This window comes from Rhinolophus hipposideros (genome assembly GCF_964194185.1).
Source record: "Rhinolophus hipposideros genome assembly, chromosome: 15".
Classification (NCBI taxonomy): domain Eukaryota; kingdom Metazoa; phylum Chordata; class Mammalia; order Chiroptera; family Rhinolophidae; genus Rhinolophus; species Rhinolophus hipposideros.
The window spans coordinates 26,924,080-26,936,833 of record NC_138061.1 but is presented as its reverse complement, the minus strand read 5'-3'; the positions used below and the strand labels follow the sequence as shown (position 1 = coordinate 26,936,833).

The following is a 12,754-nucleotide window of genomic DNA, read 5'->3' as shown; positions in this document are numbered from 1 at the left end:
AACTTTGAAAAAGAAGAACTGATTTTAAGACTTAACAATTGTAAAGATACATTAATCAAAACTGTGATACTAGCATAAAAACAAAACAAATCAATCAATGAATCAGAACAGAAAATTCCAGAAATAAATCCACACATACATGATCAATTGATTGTCAACAAAAGTACAAGGCAATGAGGTAGAGAAAATGGTGAATAGCCATCAGCAAAACAAAACAAAACAAAACCCTGTGACCCTTAACTCACATGATATACAAAATTAACCAAAAATGAATCACAGACTTATATTTGAGAGCTAAAACTAAAATTCTTAGAAGAAAACATGAAGAAAGATTACTGATCTTTGGTTTGGCAAAAGATTTCTTAAATAGGACAAAAAAGTATAAACTATATAAGAATCAATAAATCAGACCTCAAAGTTCATAACTTGTTCTTCAAAAGACACTTCCAAAGACACAAAATGGGAGAATATACTTGTAAAATATGTATAAGACAAAGGACTTGCATCTACAATATATAAAGAATTCTTACCACTCAACAAGACAACCTATTAAAATACTGGCAAAAGATTTTAATATTCATCAAAGAATATATATGGACAGCAAATAAGCACACAAAAATATCTTCATTTGGTTAGTCAGTCATTAGGGAAATGCAGGTTAAACCTACAATGAGACACCACTACATATCCACTAGAATGACTAAAATTAAAAAGACTGACCATATCAAGTGCTAGAGATGATGTGGAGTAACTAAAACTCATGTACAGTGTTAGTAGGACTGTAAAACGGCAAAACCACTTTAGAAAAATTTGGCAGTTTCTTGAAAAGTTAAAGTATTAGTTGACAGTCATTCCACTATAGATTTTTATCCAAGAGAACTGAAACGTGTATATATCCACACAAAGAACTGTACATGAATACTTGTAGTAGGTTGATTTATAATAGCCAAAAACGGGAAACAATGTGAATGTGCATTACTGGGTAAATGGATGAACAAATTGTGGTACATCCATGCAATAGAATACTGCTGAACAACACAAAGAAACAAACTATTAATACATGCAACTACATCAATAAATTTTAAAATAATTTTCCAAGTGAAAAGAGATAAAAAAGAACATACTGTTTGATTCTACTAATAGGAAATTCTAGGTAATGCAAACTAATTTATAATGACAGAGAGCAGATTGGTGATTACAAGAATGGGGGAAGGAAGGAAGGAGGAGGAGAAAAGGGATGTATTCATTACAAAGGTATACGATGAAACTTCTGGACTTGATAAATACGTTTCTTTTACGATTGTGGTGATGGTTTCGTATATACAGATATCAAATCTCATCAAATTGTACACTTTAAATATATACAGTTTACCATATATTAAATTATACCTCAATACATACAGACAAGAAAAGGCATACATTCTCCAAAGGCTGTCCAACACTCTCTAACTCTCAGAATAAAGCCAGAATCCCTTTTGGCAGAAGGAAAGAAAAGAAAAAAAGACAAAAAACTCATCAACACCACCACCAGCACCACAACAAAGAAAATGTGATTTTTAAGTCAATTGCTACGTAAGAGTCCTGGTTTTTTGCTCTGTAAAACAGGGATGACACACACCTCTAGCTCTGTCTGCCTTTCTCTTTGGGTTCTCTAAAAACCACATAGGGGTTTCCAAAAGAAAGTGCTTTGTAAACTACAAAGTGCTGTGCAAATGTATCTGTCATTATAATTCATCTTGTTATATTTGTCACATCATTTCAGTCGCTGAGATTGCTTTAGATGCTGTCTTCATCATTCCATATTACTAGTTTCCTCCCTGGTCTCAAGTCCTTTTTTAATTTAATCATCAGATCACTATGCCTTTATACAAAGTCATTAACAACTATTTGAACAGGTCAAAGTCAAGATGTCTGTCCCATTCTAGTAAAAGATAGTGACATATTTTGAGTAATATCACTCCAATACTTTAATTCTATAATGATTTAGTTACACATCCACCTCACTGTACCATTCCACTCACGTTTCTCCATACTGCCCAACAAGATATAATCCTTTACCTATACTTCTTTGTTCTTCCAGCCTACGAAAACCTACCAAAAAGGGGAAATGAAGTTGTTCTACCATTTTTGCTTTAACAAATCCATAATGGCCCCTAATGTTTGTTAATTCCTGTGATTTAAAAAATAAATTTTAGTAAAACATTCTAAAATCTTGTGCCTTAACATTCAGTTCACATTTTGTAATGTAGAATCCACTTTCTTCCCTACCTTCTGGAAAGTAAATTTGTCCATGTCCACTTTTACAACACTTCTGCTCTCTTACAGTTATTTAGACATTACTTATCAGCATGAAATCTCAGTATTTGATAAAAGACCATTTACGAGAGCAACAAAACTTCAGCTAAGGTAGCTGGGTTAGTCCCTGACAATCAATACCCTCACCTACCTTAGGCTTCACTTCCCTCTCACCAAGGATTATTTCCCTCATATCTCTCCTTGACTGAGGGGTATTTTATTTGATGAAAAATAAAAAAGGAAGAATGGCATAGAGCCATTCTCCTCTTACTCTGTTACATCACTGATGACTTGCTATGAAAATATCTTTGTAAAATCTTTTTGTGTGCCTGAGCATTTGTTAACAGTTCAGGTTAGGTAATGGAGCTTTGCTAACACTATTTTTATAGATCTCTGTTATTCTTTTACACGAGATCTTTGTTATTCTTCTCACCACCTTTAAGAAATCACAAAATAGTGCCTATCCATCAATCTTGGTCTCCATTTTTTCCTTACTGTGGTAATTTCTGATCACATATCATGAGTTTCATTTTTGAGGTGTTCCAATTCTCATTTTCCCAGTTATGACTCAAAATGTGGGTTATGAGAGAGTATTTCCTTAAATACTTGTGAAGTCTGATTTCCTAAAACCTAGGGCATATTTCTGATGACGTTCAAGATTCCCCTCCCAAGCTGACACAGCCATTGCGATGACAAATACAACATGGTCACCCATGATCACGACCTGTTACTTCTTCATCAACCCCGGAGAGACAAAAACCACAAGTTAAGCATCTATCAGTGCATCTGAACTGAATGCTATTTAGAGTAGAAAGGCTATATGTTTTACACTAACTTGCCTCTGTGAGTTTTAAAACTCTGCAACTTGGTTCTTTGTCCCTTGAAAGCTATATAACATCACATTCAGAATCTGAGATTTACAGCTGACTAACGAGTTCATGAGAAATTTTTTTCAGAACATCTTGGCAAACTCTTCCTCATTCCCAAGAAACTCTCTTATTTAGGTATTATATCCCAAAAGGATCAGAAACTTTTTGGGTATAATACCTAAATAATTCTTGGACAAATTTCCCCCACAAAAACAGTTTTACCTTCCCAGGATTAATCTAATTTCAAGTACGCTCTCCCCCATTCTCTACAGTACCTCTGCTAGAATAACCCAACTTCAGGAACAACAGGTTCATCTTTGACCCCAAATTTCATTTAAAGGCTCTCTTACATCTTCTTGTAATTCCCTCTCGACTCTAGGAACCACACCTTAAAACTGGGGCAACTAGATACTCTCTCAGATTATCACCACCACCCTCTATCTATGTTTCTGTTATCTTTATTAACTTGCTAAAATTGACTATTGTTCAACAAGTTTAACGTGACATGAATTTAATGGCCTTCATGTAAAATTAGGTACTTTTAAGCAGAGAAGTTGGGGTCTTAAGACAAACTTCACCCACTTTCAATCTTATCTTGCGCTAATCCTGGTGATAATAGCAGTATTCTGACAAAACTCCAGATCCCAAGTAGGCAAAACCCCTACTGTTCTGGTGTCTCCATAGTACAAGGCAGAAGCCTGAAGTCATTTTTCTAAGGTTGGAGTAATTCCTCAGCTGTGGAATCTCTAAGAAAACAAAGAACTAGAGCCACAATCTCCCAAAGAAAAGGGCTCAACATCCAAGAGATCAAAAAATGGAAAGAGATATGGTCTGGGGAAGAGCACATGGAATGGTGTGAAGACAATGATTTTCAAATTAGGCTTCAGTTAAGTACGGGCACCCAGCTTCTCAGATATATATGATTTTGGAGCTTTTCAGTTGCCAGATTCATCTCCAGATACTGGGAATTAGAATCAAACAAACACTAGTGACTGAGGTTAGAGCAGGACAGATAAACTGGCTTGGGATGAAGCCCAGGGCACTGAAATTTTTTAAATTCCCAAGTGGTTCTAATGTGTACACAGGGTTGAGAACCATGATATTTATGAAAATACATAACCATTTCCTTCATAATGTCAAAAAGACAAACAACTGAAAATACCTACTTAAGTCATGAAAACAAGGAAAAGGTACGTCCAACATTTACCTCAAGTTCTTAAATTTCATGTTCTAAATAAGTTTTGATACTCTTAAAAGGAGAAATAAAAAGTTAGACCACACACTTGATTAAAACTTGAGGCCAATAGAATGCCTTCGCTCAGCATTCCTTCACTTCAAATTAGAATACAAATTTAGAACATATTGTAGGAGCCTGCTAAGCACCAACAGCCGGTCTTTCATACATCAAAGATCAATTTTATAAACCTCCTCTGCCCAGCATAGTTTGATACTGTATTCTGATAATTAGTAGTTTTAAAATTATCTAAAGGCAAATTACATTGCATATTAATATTTAAAACCCCATTTACAAAGTGTTAAAATTTACAATTTTAATGAAACAAAGCAACTCTGAAATATAATTTTCACTTCATCAAATTCAAAAATTTGAGGAAAATTATAACTTAATCAGAATTTTAATGTTTAAAGCACTAAGAAAGTAATTCAGCAGGTCATCTTTAAGAAGTATCCTAACTCCCCATATATACTTTCTGACGGCCTGGAACTACTATGGGCCTGGAACTACTATGAAGCAAATTCTTTTCCAGTTCTGAATATAATTAATTATTTTAATCTTTCCTACCCATTATCACTTACTTTGGCTTCCAAAAAAGGAAAAACATCTTTTTCAATTTTGAAGCAATTTTCAAAAACTTTCCAAACTAAAAAGTATTAAAGACTTAGTAAAAATATATATACAAATGTGTCTGAAAAACCTGGCCTAGACTATAAAACAACCAAAATCACCTGGAATTTCTATGACTCCATATAATAGAAACAAAAAAAATAAGATCAAAATTCATAAAGAGATATGGGTTCCAGCTGCATTTCTGCCATTAACTATCTGCATGACCTTGGCAAAGTTATTTATTTAGCCTTTCTGAAAACCAGTAACCACCCTGCAACTTGTATACTAGTATGTGTGTGTGCACAAGTGTACATTAAGGCTAAAGTCTACTCTAGGTCTAAAATTCTGGTTCTAGTAAAAAGGTAACAACAGGAAGAATTTGGAAACTATGGATTAACTCTGTAAAGGACCAATATATCTGTGTTTTAGTTTTAATATATTTAAATAACCCAAAACATTTCAAAGTCTGTAACTACAGGTAAAATATGTGAAAGGACTTCAATATCTACAGCAACATTTATTAGTAATATTAATAAACGCTTAAAGAGGTTCTAAAAATAGTATATGGTTCCTGAAAAAAAAACCAAGTGTGTTACAAAGAAGCTTCACTTCCTACCACTGCGCTCTTGTATCACTTTAAAATATCCATGTTTCTTGGTGTGTCATTATTCTTTCTCTAAAATATTTCACCAGTTTCGCCCATCTCTGATAAAAAGGAGAGTGTTTTCTTCTGTCATACTTAAAAGCTGGACTTGCACTTTACTGGCTCACAGAATCAAGAAAAAAAGGGCAACTGTAGGTTTAAACTTAACCAAAATTATATGAAGACTAACAAGAACTTTCTTCTTCATCTTACTTTCCAGGACTGGCTGCAATTATCAAAACTCTTAATAAAAAGTACTTTGGAGAAATAGCAGGCCTCATATTAGAATGCTTATACTTTTTCAGTTTAAAAGTAAGATTCAAGCAACTTACCATTGTCCCAAAAGGAATGGCTCTTGATGCATGGTAATAAATGGCTATAAAATTGATGAAGAAGGCAGTGCCACACACCATAGCTGGGATAAGGAATGCCCCAATAAACATCTGCTTTATCCATCTCCTTCCTGGAAGAGAAGGGAAACTATGAAAATCAGAGAGACAGACAGACAGACAGGTATATATTAATGTTTCAAAGTTGATTATTTAGTACCAAACTATTTAAAATTTTAACATAAATAACTTGAAATCTGATAACCTAATAACTATTTCAAAATGATAGCTAAAGACCAGCCAGCTATTCAAGTATGTCTAATGGAAACATAGCTTTTGAAGTGGGTGTACTGGAAAAGAGCAATGAACTACAGATGTTCTGTTCTGATTCTGCCACTAAACTGCTGGGGACTTTGGTAAGTAACTCAATCTTTCTGAGCTACAAGTTGGCCTAGCCAGGTGTTTTCAAACTATTGCTTGGAGTTCTGGAGCTTCTTGGAGGTGCCCATAAAGTCACTGGTGAAGGAAGAGCTCAGGTCCCTTAGCACTGTCTCAACCATAACCAGTCCAATTTTAAATGACCCTACGCGCTAAGCTCCTATAACCCGTAAGCCTAATCTAGTAAAAGAAGACAGGATCTCCTAATGCTGACACTGCTTTTTATGGGCTGAGAAAATCACATTAAGAAGTCTTTATCCTTAGGAATATAATTTTAAGGTCTTTCCACAACCCTTCATTCATAACCTGAAATATGTAAATCTATTATCAGCACTTTTCTGACCCTAGACAATTACAGGGAAAACAAAGGCCACCAAGACCCTTGAAAGCCATCACAGAAAGCAACACCAAGAAGTATCCTTGCCTCATCCACGCATCCCCCATCATTTCCAGTCACCAGAGTAAAAAAGTAAGGGGGTATTTAAAATGAAGTGCTATTAATAAAAGACTGTGACACAGAATAACAGTCATTTTTGTGCAGGGTCCTTCAATAAATATTTAAGAGTCAACAGAAATAAACAGCTCCCCTTCCTATTCTCCTTCCACTGTCTAGACCAGGGGTGTCCAAACTTTTTTCAACGGTTTTCACCAAGGGCCATATGCGGTAAAATACACAAACAGCCGGGCCACTCACTCGAGGTGAAGTACGTATTGCCTCACCTGGTTTATTTAAGTAAACTAAACATATTTTTGGAATTTGCTGCGAGCCAATTAAAAGCAGATCGCGGGCCGCAGTTTGGATATCCCTGGTCTAGACACTTTATCCATAAGCCATAAAACATTATATGGCTTTATATCCAACTATACAGCTAAACACTCTATGTGGAGGCCTCCCATGGAGCACATCCAGGAAGCTAGGCACCTCAAAGCCAAACAGTATCAATAACTTAAATATACTCTCTCCTACATGTTCCTCAGGGCTAAATCACTGTGGACAATAGAGATAATCTATTAATTATTCACAAAATAAAATACAAGGGACTCCATAAAAGCAAGATAGAACACATAACCGGTTTAGTGGAGATTATGTGAAACTGGGTAACAATGAATTTTATAATGGCTGTACTGCCCATTTTAAAACCCAAATACCTCACAGTAAAATATTAGCATCTATAATTAAAATACAAAATAGTAACTCATACGTCACCTCCTTGTCTAGCATACAGACTTCCTCCAAAATAACCATTCACTGGAGATGTAGCAGCATAGACAAATATGGCTGTACTGAGCATTGACCCCCTCCTAAAAGGTGAAAACACGTATAAGATAAAGCAAAACCAACAATTTAAAGAACACATGATATAGTTTATTACATTAACATCACTTTACTTTCAAAGAGAAACTTCATAGGAACACAAAAATATCACTGGACTACAAAGGACCTCAAAAGGTTGCCTAGTAAATGAATTTCCAGTTAAAATTGCACTTAAATAATACAGGCTGATCCTAATTTTTTTAAATCTGCAGTTCAATTTCATAATGTATTCTAAACAAATATTTCACATTTCTTTGGCAAAAATATTAGAAGCTGGCAATAAAACTGTTTTGCAACCCTATGAACCAATCACATCATATGGAAAAGATACTCCTCTTTAAAGAAAAATAATTAGAATATCCCTCTTTATAATTTTAACTGCTTAAGATTATTGCCTGCTGATAGAAATATAACGTAAGTAGTATAAACATATTAGTGCTATTACTTTAAATGATATAACACTGAGACTTTTCCTATTTAGTTTCCCTTTTACTTTTAAAATGATTTTTTAAAAATCCACAGGTCCAGGGGTGGTTGGTTAGCTCAGTTGCTTAGAGCATGGTGCTGATAGCACCAAGGTTGCCAGTTCCATCCCCACATGGGCCACTGTGAGCTGCGCCCTCCTTTAAAAAAAAGAAAAAAACCCACAGGTCCACAAATCAAAATTAACTCATATCAACAATATCTAACCTCTTCTTGCAATATCTAGGGAATTCAACCAATCCTCCTGTTGAATAAAACTTAGATTAAAAACAAAAAACAAAAACTTAGATTAAAAATTTTAAATGCCTAACTGAAAAGAGAAGTATTAAAATGATAAATGACAGTATAATTTACCATAATATAGAAATGTACTTAACCCACTAACAATAAAGACAGTTTCTAAAACTCACAACTACAAAGGTAAAATAAGTTCTATGTATAGAAAAGAGGTTCTATCTATTGATAGAACGTATAACCATGTTACTTTGAGATAAAGAATATTCTTTTAAAGAGAATTTACAAGAACATCACACTAATGTGTACACTAGGAGGATATACAATTTTCACAAATTAACTACCTTCTGGGTAATAATTATTATATTCCACTGTCCACCTATATATTATAAAATACAAAAACATCGTATAGATTTGCATTGTAGCACTCCTCTCCCAAACACTTAAGCCCATTTTTATAAAATGGATGTGTAATAGTTAAAACATTGCAATATTTAATTCCTATCAATATATTGCTAAATATAAACGTGGTAGTATGTAAGAATGTCATTCCCATGTTTAAAAGATCATAGGTCTCAAAATTAATCATAGGTCTCAAAATTAAACGAATTAATCAAATTCGTTTTTTCAAGAACCCAGTTAAACAATGTTAAGTACTAACTTATTCCTTCCAGGCTATCATTAACAAATTCAACCTATTTTCTGTTTACAACTGGGTGTATGAGGCTGACGTAGTCCTAAAAATGCTAAAAACTGAAAGGCTGCTTTAGTGAAGACTAGTCTAATACCAGCCAGCCGTCTTAGTGTTAGCAGAGGGTTCAAAAATGCTCATGTGACTAAAAGCTCAAAATGATTACCAGGAATTTAAGCTCACAGTCCCGAGAGACACATCCACTAAATGGAAGTGAGTATCAGATACAGTTTTAAACGTCAGACATACGCTTTACCTCTTTGTTCATAAATACTCTATGGGCATTTTCCACCCAAAATAGACTATTCTTATCTACACTGAAAATCTGCTGAAGTAGGGAACTGTCCTCTTTGTTCATCTGCCCAAGACTGAAGGGGGAACATCTAAAGAGCTGCTTTACCTACACTTATCACCTCACCACTCCACCGAAACTTTCAGGGCAGTGGCAGCGGCGAAATTTCACCAGCCTTACCCATACCTTCTCCAACACTATGCCTCCTCAGGAGTTTCCGTCACATTCACAGGCACCACACAGGTGCTGATACTCTACCTACCAAATCTTTTTTTCTTCTGTGATTGCTATGATCATCATCGAGGCAAAGTAATTCTCACGTTACATTACCTGCTTTTGATCCTTTAGAATCATTCCTGCTCTGCAGAACTATTACAAATTTTATGTGCAAGTTTTTCATGTTCTCACTTTGTAATTTTAGTGTTTCTATTTTCATTTCCATAGCACAGCAAATTAAGAGAGAAGTTCTGAAGTAAGAGTACCCAGGGTCAAATATAGGCTTACTCATACCCCGTACTAGTAGCTGTGTGATCTCAAATTATTCAACCTTTCTGAGATTTACTTTTCTCTTACGTAGAATGAAAATAATAATAGTGTCTTCACAGGGCTGATGTAAGAATTAAAGGAGCTAATGTGCATAAAGCACCTAACATGGAACCTCAATGTTAGTCACTTTGACATAATAATATAGCTTTAGCAATTATCACATAAGTAATTAAGTATGTTCCCTTCAAATAATCACAACATAGAACCACTGATAGTAATAAGAGACTAAAATAACGATGCATGTCTTGCCTGCTAACACCATCTATTAGACAGGGTTTCTTATTTCTACATAAGCAGAAGAATTTCTGCATTAAAATATGAATTTCCCAAACTGTACCACTAACATTTGATAAGGAACAAGCAAAAACTTGGTTTCTAGGAGAGGTTACTCACCAGTTGCTCCTAAGACTATAACAGTATAGTCAGTGTCCATTTATTCGTGACGGAGTTAATCCAGTATTTAATGTAAAGCATGATTTCTTGGTAGATCTGAAATGCTTTTCTTATATTTGGGATTTAGCTCATCTAAAATATGAACTGCCCACCATAACATTGAAGTTTAGGTTTGGGTCAATTATTTTAAAGCTTATATGGAAAATAAACTGCAAAGGTTATATTAGGGAATACAACAGAAACTAAAGAGAAATATCTTTGTTGATTAATACACATTCACTTAAGCCAACAAACATTGACTGAATACTTTCCACCCACAAAGTTCTTTAAACAGGTACTTCGAGAATTCAAATATAAATTAACACCTAGTCCTCTCTAAGAGCTTACTGTCTGGTGGAATAAACAGCAATGCAGTATAGTTAAAGTTAATATACAATTTGTCCACCAAATGACAGATATATATAAGAAAGAATACATTATGAACTGAAATAGAGGTATGAAATATAACTGGAGACTAGTGTCATTCTGACTGCGAACTTCATGGGACAGCATCTGAAGTGCCTGAATTATAATCTCTGCCACTCAGGCTCAGAGTGTGTTTGCTTCATTGAGGTTGTGGTTCTCCACGCAGAATGTTATAGGACCCTTCAACAGGGACTTGAGATCTTTGTAAATGTACTATTTCTTATGATACAAAAACGTCAAATCAAGAATTTCTTGCAACTAGTTTTGTCCACAAAGAATAAAATGTACCCGAAAGCATGTAAAGCAGGATAGTCATCCAATTATTTTTCTAACTTCATGTACCTTCTTCACCACTCTTTTTACTATTATTTACCCTGCTTCTAGAGTCTTCCAGTTTGGGAAGTAAATATGAAGTACTAATTTAGCAACTGTGAAAGCCACGTGCTTCTTACGAAGATCTAATTAGATCTTCGGCTTTCCAAAAATTGCCTATTCACTTTGTCAAATAGCTCTGAACTGTAAGTAACTCTGCTCATACTTCTAATGGAACATAACCTTTATAATCAACCAAAATGTTCAGTAAGGCTAGTTAAGTTTCAGCAGGTAACAGAAAAATATATTTATACCTGAAGATTACTGTTCATTATTTAATTTGTCTGCGATAATGATATTTACGCTATTTGAATTCTAAGGTAATTGAAATAAGCATCTACTTAATTAAGATTAACTTCAAAGGTGCCAATGATTAAAACTATTCAAAAACAAGAAAAAAGTAATAAAATATAAGCACTTACTCTGTATATAAATCTTCTATCATTGCAACAATAATAACAATGAAAGACACAGCAAATATCTGACATCCAGAACCAATGAGAGAGGAAAATATGAGTGGGTGACTTGATGGTCTAAACACATCTCCATGCACCTGCTTCCATCCATACTCATCTCCTAGGTCTCTGTCCTATATATGGAGATATATATATATATATATATATATATATATATATATATATATATGTAGAGAGAAGAGAAAATAATTCAGAATGAAATTAAAATACAGAAGATAGGTGAAAAATTATAATCACAGTTTAAGTTTCCTCCCTCCAAACTTATAGCTATTTAAAAGGGTTCAAAATATCGAGAAAAGACAGTTTCAATTTAAAATAATCACTATACTAAATAACTTTTATTGAGGCCCAGGAAGGTAGCTCCTAGTTGTGCTCAGAAAATCTCAAAGAATGGAAAAAGAAAATGGTCTAGGAGTAAAAAGAAATGGTCAAATTGGGGGAACAGCACACAGACTGTCTAAACATTGCTTTCACTCTACTCTTGCCATTTATGTCATGACTGTGATCATATATGACCAGGGCCAGGAGGAGAAGAGTATGAAAACCAGTACTAGATGCCTTAACAATGCAGACATGTCCTTTATAGCCTGGAATCGAAGAAATCACATGGGAAAAATATCAGACCATTAAATAACAGTATTTTTTAATAAATAGTATTTTTCTAAAGGGATTCAATTTTTCCTTTTCAACCTAAGTAAGCGAGTATCTAAAACAGTGTTTCTTAATAAATATCAGTCCCTCAAGATAACCTCATTTTTGGGGGGAAGATTCTAGTCAGATATGTTTGAGAAGCACCAAATATTTTATCTGCTCTCTAATACTTCACAACATACATTAGCATATTAAAATTTAAATCTATTTAACTGTTCTCCAAACTTATTTAATGATGAAACGTATCTACCGTGTTTCCCTGAAAATAAGACCTTGCCGGACAATCAGCTCTAATGAGTCTTTTGGAGCAAAAATTAATATAAGACCCGGTCTTACACAAGACCAGATCTTATAAGACCCGGTCTTATTTTACTATAATTAAATATATATATATATATATATTTATTTATATTATA

At 34.2% G+C, this 12,754-nt stretch overlaps 1 protein-coding gene across 2 annotated transcripts in view; it reads right to left on the bottom strand.

Moving 5' to 3' along the window:
* The window catches only part of TM9SF3 (transmembrane 9 superfamily member 3), a 55,401-nt gene that overhangs the window by 14,330 nt on the left and 28,317 nt on the right, over window positions 1-12,754 (bottom strand). For both annotated transcript variants that reach the window (XM_081075063.1, XM_081075064.1), the window contains exons 7-9: window positions 11,634-11,800; window positions 7,628-7,722; window positions 5,986-6,116 (exon numbers count right to left, since the gene is read on the bottom strand). In XM_081075063.1, coding sequence (XP_080931189.1) covers window positions 5,986-6,116; window positions 7,628-7,722; window positions 11,634-11,800 — 393 coding nt within the window. The remainder of the gene's footprint in view (window positions 1-5,985; window positions 6,117-7,627; window positions 7,723-11,633; window positions 11,801-12,754) is intronic.